The sequence below is a fragment of the Aythya ferina genome (assembly GCF_964211825.1).
Source record: "Aythya ferina genome assembly, chromosome: 11".
Classification (NCBI taxonomy): Eukaryota; Metazoa; Chordata; class Aves; order Anseriformes; family Anatidae; genus Aythya; species Aythya ferina.
The window spans coordinates 18297706-18318456 of NC_140307.1; the positions used below are offsets into that span (position 1 = coordinate 18297706).

The 20751-nt window shown below is 35.4% G+C and overlaps 1 protein-coding gene across 10 annotated transcripts in view; it reads left to right on the forward strand.

Annotated features, from left to right (window-relative positions):
* The window catches only part of ZNF280D (zinc finger protein 280D), a 75733-nt gene that overhangs the window by 42995 nt on the left and 11987 nt on the right, over positions 1-20751 (forward strand). For 6 of the 10 annotated variants that reach the window (XM_084532364.1, XM_084532358.1, XM_084532359.1 and 3 more), the window contains 12 exons: positions 967-1134; positions 3614-3723; positions 4927-5156; positions 7014-7171; positions 7620-7720; positions 7829-7975; positions 8548-8682; positions 9435-9673; positions 10832-10972; positions 11970-12032; positions 12576-12694; positions 12856-12892. In XM_084532364.1, coding sequence (XP_084388490.1) covers positions 967-1134; positions 3614-3723; positions 4927-5156; positions 7014-7171; positions 7620-7720; positions 7829-7975; positions 8548-8682; positions 9435-9673; positions 10832-10972; positions 11970-12032; positions 12576-12694; positions 12856-12892 — 1648 coding nt within the window. Of the gene's footprint in view, positions 1-966; positions 1135-3613; positions 3724-4926; positions 5157-7013; positions 7172-7619; positions 7721-7828; positions 7976-8547; positions 8683-9434; positions 9674-10831; positions 10973-11969; positions 12033-12575; positions 12695-12855; positions 12893-15611; positions 15710-20751 lie in introns of all 10 variants that reach the window. The other 4 variants (XR_014696826.1, XR_014696827.1, XM_084532360.1 and 1 more) reach the window with 2 other exon arrangements.

Here is a 20751-nt window from a genome sequence, read left to right on the forward strand (position 1 = left end):
GGCTTGGTTTTTATTTTTTCATAGTAGTTTGAATAATTTTATGTAACACAAGTTATCTCTGATCATTGGAAAGGCTTTTAAAGATAGTAGTTCATTTTTTATTACACCCAAAGAAGTCATTGGAGCAGTTAGATGGCTGTGAGGGAAATGTACAAGAATGTCCTTCCTTGATATCATTGTGTTTGGGAGTTATTTTCTGCAAGTCTTGGCCTCCTCATAGATCATCATACTGTAAAAGCTGTCTGCCATCTGTGCTGTCACTTCAGAATTACTGAAGGCCTGTACTATCACCTCAGAATTACTGGTATGCAGCTGTGCTTCAGGTCTAGTTGAAGATTGAGCTCTGTATCAAGATTATATCAGTTGGATGATTCTCCAATCCAAGGATAATTTTACAGTAACAGAGATGTTGGTTTCAGGACAAGAGAGAGACAAATACTGAAGGACCAGTTTATTAGGCACTGAAACTCTGAATTTCAGAGTTGTTTATAGTGTTTTATTTATTTTTAGAAGTACTGCAAACAATTAGTGAATCAGCGTCTTCATCAGAATAGAGCAAAATAGGCATACCATGATTGCTTATTAGAAATTACAACACAATTTTCATTTTGGGTAGTATTTCGCATACAAACTGAAGTCTCAAAATGTTTTACAGAGTTAAGAATCTGTTTGAGATGAGTCTGGGTCAAGATACGAAAAGCAGGCCAAAAAATTCAGTTGGTCACAGTATATTTTACTTGTTTTTACAGATGGGGCTGTGTATCTTTCACCTTTACCCTTTTCTTCTCCACTGTCTGAGAAAATTCTGAGTCGGATATAGTTTTCTTAACTTCTGCATGGATTATGATGTTAGGGAAATCTTAACTGCTGTATTTGGACTTGCCCATCTTTTAAAGTATAGGCATCAGTAATGTGTTTGTAATATACTATGGAAAAAAACTGAGGTTTTTTAATTTAAACCACTAGGTCTGAATGAGAGTGTTTTTGTATCTAAGCGTCCTGCTACTTCTGAAGGCAACAGTGTAACTCCAAAAAAGGCCAAGCCTAATGAGGTTGGTGCTGGAAGCAATTCAGATGTTTCACCTACAGTTAACTCTCCAACAGTAACACCATCACAAAATGTATCTTCAAAAGGTAGGGTAGATCCAATGGTCTAGCTGTCCATCCATGCGTCTGGTTCATGGAGAAAGCTAGCACTCTTGCAATGTTTAAGTTGATCATTATTCTCAATGCTGTTAAGGCAATGTAAATAAGTAATTGTTCTGCCTTACAATAAATAAAAAATAAAGACAAACCTTTCAGTGCAAGAATTTATATACCTTTACAAATTAATTCAACCTAAGTTACTGCATATTCAAACTTCTGGCCTTCCTTGTTCGGATGTTTGACTTCAGTGAAGTGGAGACTAGTTGAGTTGTTCAGTAGCTGTGAAAACAGACATTCAAAACAAATGCCCCTGAACTCATCTGATTTTTTTAGCTCAAACAACTTAATGGGGTTGAAACTTAACCAACTAAAAATCAAGGTTGAAAGAATTTTGTGACTGCTGAATTTATCAAGTATTTAAAAGATTAGTTAAAAGGATGAAAACAATTAACTTTAGGAATGCAAGATGAGGGACTTGGACTATGGAATCTCTGTCCTTGGAGTTACTGAGAAATCAGCTGGATGGCTCTGAGCATGCTGATGGGGTTGCATGTGCTTTGAGTGGGAGGCTGGACAAAAACACCTCTACACATCCCTCCTAAATTCTGTGATGCCAGTATTTGGAATAACTATTGCAAAGTGGTTTTTGCAGTTCCGACCTTTCTTTTGCAGTGGTGATTTTGATACGGTTTAAAATAGTAGTAGGAAAGGAGCAGGGGAATTTAAGTTTCAGGTTGCTCTGAATGAACTTCCCCTCCCTACAAGTAGAAAGGTAGTCTGGCTGTTTCAGCATATTAGTAATCAGGCACGTTTCCTCCTGAGCCAAAAGGTGCTTTCCAGCTGATTATAATAGACCAGAACTTCTTATTGACTTTGAGATATTTCCAGCCACATACTCTTTCCTATAATATTAAAATGAGAAGCTACCCACATTATGATTAAATTGCTTAGAATACTTTTTTTTTGACGTGCCGTTTGCAGCTGTTCTCTTCCTTAGCAACCAGCAGGAAGTAGCTATAACCCAGAATATTGCTGGGAAAAAAGAATTCCTACACCCTGTGGTGGGTAAAACAGATACTATGCTGCAAAACAGATACTGTGCTGCAGCTTGCAGCGTACAAAAGATAACCAGAGGATATTACTAAATTCAGTAACAAAGGAATAGATGATCATAGTTACTGAGAACCCATTTTTTTGAGTTTGTCTCTAGGCAGTTCCATGATCCCATACAAATTTCAAATGTCACAAAATCCAGCAATGAGGCACCACAGAACATTACATTTTGCTGCAGAACATTCCAAAATTAATTTGCCCTCAGCAAACTTGTCAAAATGTTTTACAAACTTTAATGCTGAAGACTTGCAGCACTGTTTTGTGGTAAATCTCTTGCATGGTCATCCACTCATTTGAAGGACTTTCTGCTTAATTACGATTCTTAGCAGTAACGTTATCCTCATGGAAAAATACTGCTTGATCTCTGTCTAGCTTGTGGATTATGCAAGATCATTTTAATGACAAAATGTATTAGGCAGTTGCATGGTCATCTCTTAACCCAAACTTTTCCTTGTTACAAGGTGGGTGTATTTGTGCGTATATTTTTTATTACATTTTTTTCATAGCCCTGGCACAGTACATTTGACCCTGAAGTTAAGATATTAACACTTCTCCTGTGTTTAATCTGTTCTAAACTGCTTATTCTGCATGGAGTCCTCCAGATCTGTGAATGACTTGTAAATGCAAGAGAACTTGACCTGGAAAAGTAGCTCTCACTGTCTTTTGGCAGTTAGGAGAAAACTGGAAGCTTGGCTTTATTCATTGAAGTTTAAGATAACGCAAAGGTTTTTGTTTTTAATTTGCTTGAAAAGTATTAATTTGTACTGATAAGAGAATATTCCTTCCTTCCATTCTTGGGAGTAATTATTTAGAGGATTTATTGTCCAGGTTTTCCAAAGACACCTTTGCTCAACAGGAATGATGCATCTGAATAGGCTCAGGGTTACAACTACTGCCAGGGAACTATAGTCTTACTATTGAGAATGAGATGGTGAAATTCCTTTCAAAAACAGGTATCTGAACCCTATGTGATGGTGATCAGGTCATGGCATAAAAAGTTTTGTACAATTCTTTAAAATTAAACCTCTTTAAAAAAGAAATCACGTAATCTGTTTCATCTGGGGGCTTAGGGGAACAGAATTAATGTTTTGTCTCTGTTGTGCTCCTATTACCCTCTCCCATTTTTTCCTTGTTATTTGCTAAGATTTTATATATGTTTATATCAAACTGAATAAAATGATTTTGGAAATTAAGAACAGTATTTAAAAGATGGTTGTAAAACCTTGCGTATGTTCACTACAGCCACATCGGTTGAAATAGTTTTTATTTCAAATAGCATGTTTTGCTAGAATAATAAACAATAATAAATTAGTCACTCTTGATTGTGAATTCTGAATCTTAATATGTTTTCCAGGTACTAATGCTACATCAAGCAATATTAAAAATGGAGGACCTTTTCCACGAGCTTGTCCAAAGTGCAATATTCATTTCAATCTTATGGATCCTTTAAAAAATCATATGAAGGTAAAATATTTTGGGGCTGATAAACTTTGTAGTAAGTTTATGTGGTCTTCTGGTTGGTTATGAAAAAGAGTGCTATGTTTTGATGTGAAGATAGTCTGCCTGCTGGCTATAATCAGCCAGGGCCCAAATGTCTCATAGTCACAGAGATAAAGAATGGAGATGGGAAGCTCCAAATGTTGCCGCTTTTGACCATATTTTCCCAATGAAATGAGGCACATGTGCTGCCTGTCTTCTTCAGCTTCAAAATACAATTAAGAAGCATACATAATAATAATAGTAAAAAAAAAAAAAGTTTGATCTTTATCTAATCACTGTTTGTAGAAATTGCTTTTGTACTTACTATACTAGCTGAATTAAAGAACTGTGAATTAAATAAAGTGACTTTTTTTTTTTTAATTGCATGTCAATTTACAGTATATGGGGATAAGTATACTGACTTACATTTCTACACTAGAAGATGAACTCTGTACCAGTAGGCTTATAGAAAGTAATAATGCATAATAAGAACTGTTGTCCAGCTGGAGAGAGATCTGTTCAGAAACATTCTGATTTTGTTCACTGTTGGAAATTTCATATCATTTTCTATATGAAGTAGTTCATACTTTTTAAGTTTATTATTACAGCTTCTGGGTTAAGCAATTCATTATCTATGCTTTTAGGTAGAAACACATAAATAATGTGTCTTGTGTGATGTAGGATTTCTGAATTTTTCACAATGCTGGAAATAAAAATAACGCTGTTTTTAATAAATGTCCTCCCCAAAGAGGTAAAAGATAAAACATTCCATGAGGTGCTCTGTAAACTTACACTTATCAACAAAGTAGTTGCATAAAAGCTGATTTTTTTTTTCTTGTTAGATTTAAATTAAGTAGACAGTTTTCTAATGAGTAAGGAACCACTAGGCAACATTCGTATTCTGATTTGAATCTTAAACTCATTTTACATGAAACTATGAGAATAATCCCTCTTCGGTGTTAAAAATGCACTGTATTTTATCTAAACACTACCAAAAGATCATTTCAGAGTTAAAAAAGCGTATGTGAATTTGCATGGAGTTAGCGTGACACAGAATGGAAATGGAGCTTCGCATGTAGCTCTAGTTAGCAGGTGGCTTCAGTTTTTAAAATGCTGTTGTCGTTGATGCAGTTTGTTCGGAGCAACTGATACCTTTGTCTGTCTCTTCATCTCCCCTTTTCTATTCAGTATTGTTGTCCAGATATGATAGATAATTTCTTCCCTGGAGTGGCCAAAACAGAATGTTCAAGTACAACAAGCAAAATCAATGAATCTGAGAAAGGAAAGTTGATTATGTTAGTTAACGACTTCTATTATGGGAAACATGAAGGTGATACCCAGCAGGTACAACAGGAGCAGAAGACTCATACAACATTTAAGTGCTTCAGCTGTCTGAAAGTTCTTAAAAATAACATAAGGTATTTGAATTCACTTTCTACACGTTTTAATAATTTACAGCCTATAGCAATTAATTTCGTACATTCACAATTTGTCTCTTTGGCATAGAAAGATTTTTGGCTCCTTGAAAACTGATAATACTGGGTAATTGAACAGAAATTGAATTAGTTTTTACTGTGCATGTCCATCCATATTTTAAACTTATTCACTGATCAGAGTACGAGTTTTAATGGTGTCTAAAGGAAATGGTTTAGTTTTAATGAGAGCAGCTGTAGGATTTGGGGTTGAAAAGGGCAAGCAAAGTATTGTACAACTTGCCATCCTGATTGATGGTGATATCAGTAGATGTGAGTGTTAATTTTCTTTAGGGATTTCCAGTGACTAATAGTTTGTGGTTTACTTATGTAACAACTGTTATTTTGATGGAATAATTTTTCTTCCAAATGCCACAAAAAGCTTCAGTAAGCTGTTTTAATGGGTAGACCAACTCATGTCATTGTTCATTTGGAAGTTAAGGTCATTGTACTTTTTTACATGCATTCTTCAAGGGAAGCTGAAGTAGCAGAATGTAAAACTGAAGAAAAATGAACTATTCTTTCAAAAGACACAGTCTGCAGATTAAAATGAACAGCGTTATGTTAACATTAAACCCATATTATTAAACAAAACAAATGTTTCTTGTAATTACAAACATTAAACTTGCTGTAAATCTTTAAGTATGTGTCTGAGTAAAACTGCCAATATTTCATCTTAAGCAGTTAGGAAATCTGATGTTGTCAGACGTTCAAGAGAGTTTACTGCCATGACTTAACGGTGTCAATTCCTTTCTTCTGCTAAGTATCTGGATATTTTCAGTTCTTTTTTTTTTTTCTTTTTTTGGGTCTTTTTAAGCAACTATGTTATATTAGAAATCTGAACTCAAGTAACTATTCTCTTTATCACAGTAAGGAACTGTATTTTTATTTTTTTTTAAATTCCAAGGTCACCACTTTGAGAAATGTATTCCTTTTGTGAATGTGACCTACATTTAATAGCTCTTTTGGCTGTACTGAAATTAAGCCCATTCAAAATAGAACAGTTTATGAAGTTAACAGTGGTGGGTTATGCAACTAGCATGTCCTTTTGGCAATTCACTGCTCCACAGATAACTGACCTGCCAACAATGTGCGAAGTGCTTAGTCTTCTCAGGTAGGTCCTCCTGCAGATAGTTGGACATATTAATAAGGAAAAGGTGGTGACTTTCAGTAGTGATGTACCACCAAGTTTCTGATAACCTGGTTATCAGCTGCACAGTGGCATTCTTTGATAACTGCCCTTCGTAACATATCTTCAGACCTAAATAATTTATAAAAAGGCAGGTCTTCGAATGCTGTCAGTTCTGGATGGAGGTAATTTCAGATAAAGCTGTGAAGGTCCTAGTTGCACATGAGTCTTCCTGCTTAATAGCTTTTAGCAGAGCTACAGTTCTGCTTGCTCCAGAATGTGGATTTGAGCCTCTAGTGGTGGTGAGGTCTGAATGTTTTGTTGCTGTTGCCTTTGACAGTTTGTGTATTTCAAGACTGGAATTTTGGCTAAACAAACATGAAAGATGCAATAGATTGCTTAGTTTTAGAGCATGTTTCAGACATGTTGCGTATTCCTTGTAATAGTCAAGATACCTTTTTTAGCTTTGAGATGTGATTTCTGGCATAGTCAGTTTGGTTAACTTCATTGATTTTTGTTTGTTTGTTTTAGATGAACACTTCCTGCTCTAACTTCTTGAAATTGAGAAGTGCTTTCCGAGCAGTTTTTCTAAGGGTTCTTGTGCATTTTGCATGGGATATGTCATGGATAGTGTTAAAATGTGGCTTTTTGCACCTGTTCACTATCATTCAAAGGTTTATGAACCACATGAAGCATCACTTAGAGCTTGAGAAGCAGAGCAGTGAAAGCTGGGAAAGCCATACCACCTGCCAGCACTGTTACCGTCAGTTTCCCACCCCATTTCAGCTGCAGTGCCACATTGAAAGTACACACACGCCTTATGAGTCGTCTAGTAAGTTGACTTATATATCACATTGAACCTTTTTGTGACCTAGAATTTTCAGATATTTTCTGACTTTTGATGGTTAATAACCTCAGAATAAAGGTATTGTACGTTAAGAGCAATAATCATGAGGTTTAATATAGAAGCTGGGCAGTCATTCAACTTATGTCATAACAATGTATCTGGAAAAAATATTTCTAAAAGCTGGGGAATGGGGAGTGGAGGCAGGCTCTTTTTTTTATGATTGAAAGCCCCTGATTTCAAGAGTTCATATTGTTTAGGGGCCTTGCACTATGGGCTTCCTGAAGTTGTGCAGAGTGTTTAACCTGAAAAGTAGAAAGATTGTTAGATTCTTTTACCTTTATAGAGTTCGCTGTTCACATATATGTATGTATTGATTCACTTTTGATCCCAGGCTAATTTTCTAATGTATTTTTCTTGCTTTTCACTTTTTTAGCTATTTGTAAAATCTGTGAATTATCCTTTGAAACAGAGCAAGTTCTTTTGCAACATATGAAGGACAATCATAAGCCAGGTGAAATGCCGTATGTTTGCCAGGTATTTCAGAGTGACTGTTTTGTATTTAGATTACACCGCCCCCCCCACATAAACACTGTCTCTACTGTCAATAAACTTGTAACATGAAAGTCGAACTTCTTATTTTAGGTATGCAACTACAGATCCTCAGCTTTTTCTGATGTAGAAACACATTTCAGGACAGTTCATGAAAATACAAAACATTTGCTGTGCCCATTTTGCCTCAAAGTAATAAAAATTGGAGCACCGTATATGCATCATTATATGAGGCATCAGGTAAGCAGATATTTTTCAATCCTTAATTGAAAAATGCTAAATAATTATAAAATGAATCTCTCCCTAAAATAAACAACAACAACAAATAGAACTGATTTGATATTCTTATCCTTAGTGGATAAGAATAGTTAATAAAGGATGAAGCCTTATAACTTCTTCTTTTGAGAAGTCTTTGAGTGAATTGTTAGACTTTGTCATGTTTTTATATGACAGAAGTTCCCTGTTTAAAAATCTCTGAATATTCTTGAAAGAATCTCTCTGCTACTTGGTTTCTTCACCAAGTCATAGTGATATGTTCTGCTTTTCTTGAAGTTAATAGCAAGGCTGTCAGTGATTTAACTAGAGAAAAGATTGTGACGTACTGCATTGACTTAGTTTAACTGTCAATCTCTGATTCCCTCTTATAATAATATTACATGTGTACACAGTTGTCTTGTCTTTGTACAATATTATTAAGAGTTTATCAGGTTGATTTTTAAAAATCAGATGACCATTCCTTGAGAAATTCTAGGGCTATAGTTTTGTTTATCATAACATTCCTGCTTACTATATATTTATTTTTTTGCTTTAAGAAAAAAGGAATATACCGTTGCACTAAGTGCAGACTGCAATTTTTGACTTGCAAAGAAAAAATGGATCACAAGACTCAGCATCACCGAACATTTAGAAAACCTAAACAGTTAGAAGGATTGCCTCCTGGAACAAAGGTAAGTGTTTGTAAAGGAGAAGTAGAGGGGCAAATGAAGAAAATGCCTTGGTAGGGAAAGGGGCGAAATTAGAAAGAGATGCTTTTCTCCTTTCTTGTCCAAAGCAAAGAAATTTCTGCTGCCTCTAAAACTAAAACATCACTTCCTGCTGCCTCTAAAACTAAAACATCACTTCCTTTTGGAAGAATTGTTAGGAACAGTTCATGGTTTCCTCCTGGTGATATGTATTGCTGTTCTGTTTCATTCTTCAGAAAGTTATCTGGAATAAATAGATTGGCTAATCATGAGGTAATAAGACACTTTTTAAAAAAAAAAAAAAAATCCAGGAATTGATAGGTTCTTTTGATATTCTTCCTAACAGGTCTTATTATTCAGACCTTTCTGTTTCTTTTCTGCTACTACTTCTTCTTCTTGTTGTTTGGTTTTTGGTTTGGTTTTGTTTTGTTTTGTTTTGAGAACAGGATGTAGACAGTTGCAGGTCTGAAGAGAGAGCAGTGTTCTTTGTCATGGCTAATTATTTCCAGAAAAACAAACTTTTTAAGCATCCAGTTGATTAAGTTTAGCATCCAGTTGAGATTAAGTTTACTCTAGTCAGCAGTATTTACCTTTTTTTGAGACAACCTTTGCTGAGGGGAATTTCATATGCTATGTTAAATTGTTAGTTCTCTTCTAAAATGGCTCAAATTTTGATGTAAACAGAAATGGGAACTTGAATAGTTTAAATGGAAAAACTTTTAATTTCATACTTCTAGGTCACTATTCGAGCATCTCTTGGATCTCTTCAGTCAGGATCTTCTGTTAGTACGAGTACATCCACATTTCAGCTATCACCTAAAGCTAAAAATACAACCACTAGAAATCATAACAGATCTAATACAAATAAGTCAAAAGCAAAATCAAAACCATCAGCTACATCGAAGAAGCAAAATGCATGGACCAACAGCAGCAGCAAAAAAAAAAAAGTTACAAATACAGCACTGCATAATCTAAGGTAAAATATTAGCATTAAAATATATGTAAGTATGCTTTGAATATAGGTGGTCATTTCATTAATTTTTTAGTAACTCACGATATAGCAATATAGAACATTCAACCACTCCATTTTGTAGAAAGCACATACTCATGAACTTTCCACGTGTTGGTATCGTGATTATAATTTGAAACCTTCATTCTTCATAATTTTTTGTCTGGCATGTATTCTGTGTGGCTCTGACATGTATTCTGTTCTAAATTTAGAATCTTTCTCTGCACAGAGCCCCAAATGATTTAAATACTGGTACACCAGGCAGATTTACATTAAAAGTGGCCTTTGGAGGGGGAATACATCTATTGGGGTGTTCTTTGCAAGCTTTCTTATGGAGGGAAAACTGTTTTCCTCCTTCAGCTTCTGAAGGGATTTATTTGAACCCATTATTCAAAAGGTGAAGTCTTGTCTGTCCTAGGAGGTACCTTAATTTGGGGAACTAACAAAAGAGTCAAAGTAAATGCAGACTGTGGAGAGAATGCTCTCTTTATATTTACAGTGTAATGTTTTTTGCAGTCCTTGTTAATAATTTAATGGGTGTTTTATGGACTTGAATATAATTTCATTGCCTAGCATGAATTCGTAGTTGTCTTTGACAAAGGTTATGGATGCCTCCATTTCAGTAAGATGCCAATACTCACAAAACATAGCTCTTTAAGACATCCAAAAATAGCCAGCAAAACTGGGGAAGAGCAGGATTATATTCTTGATCTATAGATATTTCAAAGCTTGCAGAGGATTTTGGGTGACAGGAAAACCACATGCTCTTGTGCTCATAGCGGCAAATGAAGCATTTCTTTGAAATCCTTCTAAAGTATGGAAAGATAATGCTAGCAGCTGAAATTGGAGGTTCTCACCTGCAGGATCTTGTTTACAGAAATGCCCAATAACAGATGTTTATATTAACTTGCACTTTTTTATTAAGGACATTAAGTTAATAATTAAAGAAAAAAAAACATTTTCTTCATAAGTACTAACATATCCCATAATAAATATTTAACTAATACATTTTTTGAATTCTTCTTTCTTTGTTTCTTACTGTTAAAAGACTTAAAGCAAAAAGTTTGAACTAGTTATGTTCTAAAGTGTTGATGTTAACTATCAACTTTTTCATGTTACTGTTAGGTATCGTTTGGGAGCTCACAAATGCATTGAGTGTTACTCAGAAATAAAGGATTTTGCAAACCACTTTCCTACATATGTCCACTGTAGCTTATGCAGATATAATACTAGCTGTAGCAAAGCCTACGTGAATCACATGATGAGGTGAGAAGTCTGCGCAGTTTTTATTGGGTTATCAAATACTTTCAAAATTCGTATAAAGTGTGTTATGTGTGTGTATTAACTGAATTTTTAATTGTGTCATAGGACCAACAGGGGCATGTGTAAGGTTGGATTTTCGCTTTTTGTTGAGGGCCTACATCCAGTGTTCTTGTTCATTGTTTTTGCTTCGAGTTTCTGTGAGATCTTTCATAATTATTTCAGTCAAACTTAACAAATAATGATTGATTGTTGTATGTTCTCTGGGAAGCCAGTCTCCTGTCATTTCTCTCCTTGATGCAGTCTTGATTGTTGCCCCCCTACTTTACCTCTTGCAGCCCCTAGCACCGAAGGAACAAGGGGTGATGAGAAAGAAGGCAGTTACAGGGAGGACGTTTCTGCAGCAGCCTTTGTACTCAGCTGCTTGCTGTTTGTTTCATGTGGGAGTACAGTGTTGGCACATACTTAAACTGCATGTGAAATAACTTAAGGTTTTCTGAAGATGTGATTTTTATCTCATTTAAATCTATCTCTTTAGGGAGCTTGAATTCAGTAAAGCTTCTTCACCATATAGCTTTGCTGTGTAGCTTCAGCTACAGTGCTTCCAGACCTAAAATGTGAACGGAAGTAATGTAACTACGTGCAGGCAGTACTATGCCAAAAAGCTAAGTCTTGTCCCTCCCAAACTAATTATTTACTAAATAACTCAGAAGGAGTAGAGATGCTAGATGTTCTTGAGGTTGTTTGTCTCTTCTGCTCTTGAACACAGCCATGTGGGCTTTTTGTTTGTTTTTGATTTTACCAGTTTTGAGCTGGAGGTGAGATTCAGAAGCCTATAAAATTTCATTAATTTATTTTTTTAGAGTAATTCAGGTCAGTAGTTGAGTATTCTATTTTTATGCCTTGTCATAAAGAAATTGCAGTACTGTGTACAGTACGTACGGGATATGTGGAGATGTACTCCAGAAAGCTAGTTTAAGTGGTAATGTTTTCTTACATTTAGTTTTCACAGTGCTCGTCCAAGTAAAAGATTTTGGATCTACAAGAAGCATTCAGAAGAGCTACGGTAATTCAGCTTTTTTCAGTTACAGAACATTATGTTTTTAGTTTTTAATAGTAAGTTAATTGATTAAATGAGATTAGACCCTCTTGAATTTCTACACTTACACAAATTAGAGCAGAAAAGGGAAAATACTAGCTCTTTTACTAGCCAGGTTCTCTTTTGTAACAAAAATTTGTCCAAATTTGTTGACCTCTTTCTCAACGCAAGGCAGTTCGAAAAAAGTATTTCCAACTCTGTTTTCCAATTATTCACAATGTGCAAAGTCTGAAAGGAGAGGGAGGTGGGAAAACCAATAAACTCAAACTTTACAGATAAAGTTCTGTCAAAAGTGGTATTCTTTGTACTACATCAAGCATGGAGATGTCCTAGTCAATGACTGAAAATTCCGGGTGCTATTTGCAGTATAAAAAGTAAGAATACTTCTGCGAGTCGCCTCATCTATAGTTGCAAAATCAATTTTTTCTGTATAGTCTATCCAGTAGCTGTAAGCTAAGAAAGCCAGAAGTATGTTATGTTTATATGTACTTTTTACTTTGTCTTCTCTAGAGGTGTGACTGTAGTATGTCTTAACTGCGATTTTCTGACCGATGGTTCTGGCTTAGATAGCATGGCCACACATCTGAGTGAAAGCCACACTCATACTTGTCAAGTTATTATAGAGAATGGTGAGTACACGTAAATATAAATACTTACATGAGGATGTCTTTGTTACAGCAGTCCTTTTTCCAGTTCTGTTATCTTTATGTGCTTAGATTTGAAAATGAGTACTTGTGTATTTCCACATTTTAAAATGTTTTTAACTAATTTTTTTCATTTTTATTTTCAGTTTCTGTAGATTTGCCAACTGCTGAACAAGTATCTGAGTAAGTTTTGTTTTACCACTCAATGTTTCTTTTTTTTTTTTCCTATTAATTCAGTGACAGATGGCCAAAATTTGCACTTTGAACTTGGGTTTCTTCTGAATTCATTAGAATAGAAAATGTACGGGAGGCCCATGCTTTTACTTAATGATTTTTGCTCTTGAACACATCCAGAATTGCAAGAATGGGGAAATAGGGATTAGTGAACTCATGAAAAGTAAACAGTTCTTGCAGTATTAGTACTTCTCAATCCTGACTTCTGAGTCTAGGCCTAGTGGGACTGTAAATTCAACTTACTTTTATTGCTAACTATATTACATAAGTGTTTGTTCTTCACATAATATTGTTATAAATATTAAAAAAAGAAAGTTGTGGCCTTTGTGGAAGTAGGATAAATTATTTAGAAATTATTTTCTAAATGATATAATGATTAAATGATAAAAGATATGCTGTCTCATTATTTTTTAATGATTTGCAAAGAAAAATTAATATGGTGATTTTGGCTTTCAATTTTTTAAGGATTTGGAAAAGAACCTGCAGTATTGTGGAGCTTGTGTTTGTCGGGTTTGGGATTTTTTTAACCTTAGAAGGATCAGGCATGCTAAGCCCTTCCTTGGTTATACTGGGACAGTACCTGAGGATTTACAATGTATCTTGTGAAACTGTTTTTGCCTTAATGGAAAGTTCAGAGGTGTGTCAGCTGAAACAAACAGGAGTTCTCTCTAAACTCTTTCTAAATGCAGGAATAAAGGTGTTGATTAGACTACAAAGAAAGAAACTTTAAAGGTGAAAGAAAACAGTTTAACCCAGATTTAACAACAAGGTGTCATTGACTCCATATAGCCTATAGCAGGCTCTCTCTAAAGGGGATTAGAGATTCTCATGCATGAGGACTTTACCAACAAAGAGAATTTCTTATGCCTCTGAGCATAAATCAACCTTCAGTGAGTAGTGTAAATATCCCCAGTAAGTTATATCTGATCTAAGGAAAGATGTCCCTGCCCGTGACAGGGAGGTACTAGAGTACTAGATGACCCTTTAGGTCTCTTCCAAACCAAACCATTCTATGATTTCATACCAGTACATTAAATATTTTCTTTCTTATTTTCCATAAAGTGGCCAGTAAGAGGAGATACAGGAAAACTCTCTCATCTGATCCAAGCATAGAAATATTTTCTTCAGTTACGAATAATAGTGGAGCAAAATCTATGCTGCGAACTTCAAATCTCTAGTAGTAACTGCTTAACATGTGCTGTAATTGAATAAAAATGATGTTCTGATGGAATGAATAATAGACATTATTTAAAAGAATAGATGTTCTGGGAGGAATGGACAGGAGAAGGAAGTTAATTTAGGAAACCGTTCCAAAAAGCCATTTAAGAAGAAAATGAAACTTCTGATTTTGGAGCACTGCTTATTGAAATCGGGCAAAACACTGGGAAGAGTCATTTAAGAGGGTGAGCTATAATCCCCTGATTAATCCGGGGTGGCTTGTGTTCTTAAACAGTTTGGATTTTGGTGAAAGTCAAACGCAGGAAAAATAAGAAGTGTTGAGCTGTGATCCAACCTTAGTTTTTTCTACGTGGAGCTGTTAATAGGTATTTGGAATTAATGTATGCTGGACTACGTGTAAGGAAAGATTCTAGGTGTATTGAACGGTGGGGAAAGGGGTACATCTGTGGCAAGCTGTCAGTACTGCACAAGAACCTTACTCTCTTGAAAATACAGTTGAAGTGTCTGAAAATATTTTAAGGATGTTAAATATGTGAAGTATATTAATATAATATTAGGCAGAAACAGGTGGGTGAACACCAAAGGAAGAGATTTGAAGTAGAGTTGAAAACATGTACAGGTTTGTTTCTGCAAGCTGTTAGTGTGTTAGATTAGGGTAGATGCAGATAGCTGTTTTTTTTGAGAGCTCTGATGTTGCTGTAAGATTAGTTAATGGTTGTACATGAGGTGATATCTGTGGTTTTTAAAACTGACATGTTGATAGACGTTAATCTCAGGAAATCTTGTCCTTTTCTATATAAGTCTAATATTTTGGACAAGAATGTATCATTGCTGAACCTAAAAGCATGAGCATATCTCTGTAGCAGATTTTTGTATTCATTATTTGCAGTACAGAGTAAACACAAATAAATGTTTGTGGTGCTCTGCATTTAGCTTCGGAAGAGGAACCTGTAAACAGTACTCATAATGTTTGCCATGTATTTTCTCAGTGATCTACGAATGTTTCTTCCCATTCCTTGACCTATACTGTGATGAGGTATAACTTGTTTGTGGGACTCTGCAGAATAACCATCATTGGACACAATAACACACATAGTACATTCTTGGAAGCTTTTGGATCTTCTCTTGCATCTTTCAGACCTTGATATCTTCTGTGACATATGAGACTATCAGTATGTGTTGTAAAACTCATCTCTATTGCTAATGACCAAACATGTTCTACAAGCTCTGTTTAGTGTTGATGACACCTATCTTTGGACCAGAGTCCTGTCATTAGTAGTACAGATAACCTAGCTGGAGATGTTCCAGCAGGATTTTCTTTTTAAGTTGTTACTCTACATAAGTTGTTTTGTTGTTTAGTGATCTACCTTGTGCTGAGGGAATAAGGCGTAATAACTGTGCGAGCACTCTTCTTTCTTTTCTCAACTCTCTGCTTTGCGCAACATTAACATATTTTTAAATGAACTGACAGTAGACATTTTTGTTGCAGGGGAGTTGAAAGTGAGCAGGTATCCTATACTGCCTTGGCTCACTGATACATCATTGTGGAGCATCAAATTGAACCCAGTCGAGCTTGGGATTATTTTGGTATGTAAGCGAACAAGCATCTGGCCAGACCTTTTCTTTTTTCTTCATGCATTGAAGCTGTGGTATTTTTCTTTTTCTTTTTCTTTTTTTTTTTTTTTCCTTTTTTTTTTTTTAATGTCTTTTAGGCAGCAGGTCTGGTCTTTTCTCCCAGTACTGTAGTCTGGCAAAGGCTCTTCTGTGTTGTTACTCTGCTTTGCAGCATTAACTTACAGCTTTGGGGGGCAATACTCCTTGGAAGAGAGGCTTAGCAGTGGTTTCCTTTATGTGATGTAGTGTTTCTTTGCTGCTCATTGTCTCCTCAAGTCTGTCAGTAACATCCCAAGCTAGAGTAGTGTATAAATGAGGATGTATACCTGCTAGCACCAAAGCCCATTTTGTTCTGAACTTGATCCTAGATTTTTAACGTAAAGGGATTTGTCATTCTCTTTGGGTATTCACTAAAACATGCAAGTCCTGATCTGTTTAATATTCAAATAAGTTGCATTTTGTCTGCCAATGACTTTGCCATATACAGTAGTAAATATGCTTTCTATCACACATAACTGCATAAACTGAATCTTGGCCAAAGGAATTTATTAGCTTTACTCTAGTGGCTAAACTTCTTTTTGCTCCTAAATGGTATCGGAGGAAAGCATGTGATGGAAGCAGATATATTTATTGAGGGTGGAGCAGCCACAGTTCATTCACACCTTGTTCTTTTGGTATCATCTCTCATCTTCAAGGATGCTCTACTCAAGCTGCTAAGACATCTGCTGATTTTGATTTCACTGCTTCTGACTTCATCTGTAGTTGTAGATAATCTGTGGCAAGTTTATCCATCAACAAGTTGTCTGAATATATGATGAGCTTTCATTTTGTCATGATGAACATCTAGCATTCCTACAAATTTAACCTTGTGCTTACAGCGAACTTTTTTCTTGGTTGAATTTCTCATTTAGTGGCTTCCAGGGAACTTAGCAGATAATCTTACTCTGGCCTCAGTCATTGTTACTACCTCCTAGTTGTAAGAGATTTCTAATGAGTGCAAGTTGGTCTTGATTTGCAGCACTTTCTTTTTCCGCATAATCGAACTCCATGAGATTAATCTGTTTTGACTGATATTTTTGTCCTCTTCACTTTTCATATAGAAACAACAACAGTTTGGGAGATAGTGAGCTTCTGCAGCCACTGTGTTATTGCTAGTAACAGCAAAGATCTCATCATCAGTTTGTCTTTTATGCATACGTTGTGATTAAACATCCACGCAGTCAATTAGTACTCCTAAGTCTTGTTCTTTTTGCTGCTTTTTCTTTTTATTCTGACAGAAGGTATGTTCTGTCTTGCATGCTGTTGTTCAATTTCAACCATCAGTTACATAGCACAAGTTTTTCTTGCAGGACTTGTTTCTGTTTTGTCACAATAGCATTCAAAAAAGCGTAGTGGGATCATTGTTTCATTGTGAACATGCTGTTGTAACTCAGAGGAAGTTAAATCTGTGATATCACACTTTCATTCAGGTTTTTGTCAGCAACCAAAACAGGAGTATGACTACAGATTTTTGTGGCTTTCAGAAATGTTCTCTAAGAATTTCCTGCAAATTACGGAAGATTGGTACTCTGTTTTGACATTTATGTATATTGTTTTCACAAGCAATTTATGTTTATAATCCTTGTGTATAGTTGAGCTGGGTGGCTGGAAGGTACCATGAGCCACTTAGATAACACAAAGTTGTTAGCTCCAGCTGGGACTACTGATTTCCTAGGAAAAGTTCGTTTTGGTTAGGGATGGACAGGAAGGGTGTGTTTGGTGAACGATTCAAGCTGTTTTTTCAGTGCTGCTTACCCAAAAGAGCTGTGGGAACAACTATGTGACTGTAGGAAAACATGACAGATCACTGGGAAGACAGTGGTTCATGATTTGAGCTCTCTATGTGCACAAATATAGATACATTTTATTATGTGAAGGCAGGCAAAGCTATGAGACTACATGAATTTCAGAAATAATGACAATACCCTTAGCTATGTTTGGATTATGTATCTTACAGTCTGCTTTTTTCAATGACTCTAAATTTGTTCCATTAGCCCAAGCTGATTCCTTGCATATCAAACAAAGTTTCAGATCAACCTGACTTCAGATTTAAAGGATCTAAAGGAATGTTCTTAATTACCTGTCTTTTATTCTATAGTCAAAGCCTGAACCTCTTTAGTTTTGTGGCCATTACTTCCTCTTAACTATCTCAGTCAAGCTGAAATTTTGTCGTCAGCTGTTAACGTCTTGGGGGAATTTTTATTTGAGGGATTGATAATCAGGAGTCACTTCTCATTGTTCTTAAATTAAAGTTTATTTCAATGTACGATAATATTTGGGGAGTTTTAGAGAGGTTTCAAAATTGCTCAAAATTGTGGACCAACAGGCTGTATTTACCACAGATGGTCAGAGACTTTGTTTTACTTTCATAAAGTTCTTCCCAGAAGTATGGCAGCTCCAGATACATGAGAAAGGACATTGCCTTTGTTCCTTTTTGAGAACTATGGGAGACGGAACTCTTCAGAAACCAAACTGTTAGGCCCCAAACATTTAAGATTTTTTGTAAAAGTGTTAGGGACATCGCAGGATGTTAGTCTTCTGTGGTTCAGTATCCACTTAGGAAACTTGTTAATTACAAATTAGAAGGAATTAAATTCTAAAACCTATTCCTAAACAGAAGTAAGGTTGAGAATATCAGTAATCCAAGGTGAACCATATTAACAAAGACGTAATTGTCACAAAATGCTATAAACTTTGTTCACTTTAAAAGCAGTGTAAACTATCCAGTTTAAATCTGTTTTCTAAGCTATAGAAAGATAGCCACAGAAATCTATCATAATTTGATCATGTAAACTATTTTTAAAAATATATTTACAACAGTGTGTGGTTATTGGATTCAGTTCATACCTGTTTATTGTGGTGGCAAAACTTAATCTTCTCATACAACAAGAACAAATACTTCCCTTGCCCAGCAAAGATGTGGAAGCCCATCCCTGCAGGTGTTCAAGACCAGGTTGGACGAGGCCTTGGGCAACTTGCTTTAGTGGGTAACATCCCTGTCCATAGCAGGGGGTTGGAACTAAATGGCCTTTAAGGTCCCTTCCAACCCAAGTTGTTCTGTTATTCTATGCACAGCATGTCCTGTGGTGTCTGATTTCTTTGCATATAAATTGTTCTTCCTTTTCAGAAGTGAATAGTGTTTGTTTTTAGACAAATTACAGTTTCCAACCTACTTGTTTAAATTCTTGCACAGAAATCATTAAAGCAGTAAAGCCAAGTTAAATATCTGGTGTTGCACCATCTTTTACCAGTATTGATGGTCATGATTCAGAGCATTTCAAGTCTCTGACCCAATAAATGTGTTACTTGATTTACCCTGATCATTGTTCTTACTGGTAATTAGATGAACATTGTTACAGTGCTAAAATAGGAGTTATTGTAAAACAGACTTTTTTCCTAGTTATTTTTGCAATGGTTTATTGCAAATTACGATGTAAATAGTTGTTTATACCACAATCCAAGTAGTTGCCTACCTGCTAGACCTTTAATGTTAATCTAAGGCGTACATGGTGTGCTGAAAGTGTGTGTTAAATTCTTTAAATGGTCTGCTTTTAGCACTGCTTTTTCTTGGATTAATGTAGCAAAATAGATGTGGTACCTAATATTAGTATACGTTTTTCATAAAATTTGAGTTGATAAAGGTGTTTCTTCTGTCAGGCATGTTGTACTTTGCACACAGCCATTAACACTCAGTGAGGTCATGAATAATTTAAGTTATGATTTATAACAGTATTTAAATATAACAGAGGCAGCACCATACTGCAGCAGAGTGTTTGTCTTTAATGCAGCAATAACAAAGATGATACAGGCATTGCCAGTTTTGAGGGGATTGTTCAGTTTTTTTTATAGGAAACATTTGAAAGGTTAGATTTTATACTAGAAGTGATGACTTAACAAGGTTTTGTAGGAGACACACATCCTGCTATCTCTGCAGTAGCATTTACTTATATAAACACAGAAAATCAATTTTAGTGATGTTGTGATAAGTTTAATTAATGTGGTTTTAGAAGTCAATAGATTTAAATAATTAATAGCTCATCTAATATATGGACTGTACCCGTGAAGGTATTTTGAAGGAAGCATCTCCTCCAAGTTGCAGTTGGAGGTCAGTTGCAATGTTTTACAGTTGCCCTGTAAGTAAACTACAACTTTGTTCTGGGTATTTGGGTTGTGGTAGATGTTTAATAAATAAATAATCTTGCTTAGAATGTAGCTTTATACACTTCTTAAAGAGTACGTTTCAACAAATTTATCACGTCAGATCTTAAATCTTCAGTTCTTGTTTAAAAGGCCTTTATGGGAAGGAGGTTATTCCTCACATATAATTGCAGTAAATTCTGCCATAGAAGTACCAGTAACTTTCTTAAGACTGCTGATATTCATGAGGTGATACAACTGGAGCAGGTTACGTGAAACAAATTTATCTCATAATTTTTGTATAACCAATAATAATACATATTGAAATCTTGAAACACTCTTGTGGAGCTCTGAAGTACATTTAAGCTCAAAAAGAAGTATGAGCTTCATAAACTGATTTCAGTTACCAAGTTGCTTTCGTACTGTAAGCATCTTCATCCGTTTTATCTGTGTTTTAACCAGACACTATTGAAGACGTTGAATCTTAATTCATTATCCACTAGGTTAAAGAATGAAATCTGCATTCTAGAGAGAGAAGCTAAGTTGGAGGTAATGTCTATTCTTTTCTCCACACAGTCTAAACAGTATCTCTGAACTTCGTAACTAGTTTGAAGACACAAGGCAATTCTGTTTTAATTATACATACACTACTACTTCACGGAGTTCTGAAGATACGCGTAGTGCAAAGAGCTAGCTTTCTGTGTTTTGCCACAAAAAGGTATCGCAGTGGTGGAGGGATGTCTTTATTATGTCTGCCACACAACAATTTCAAAATTTTAGTCGGTCCAATTCAGTTGATTTGTACGCCAGATTCCAGTGAAGGAATGGCTTAGTTGTCT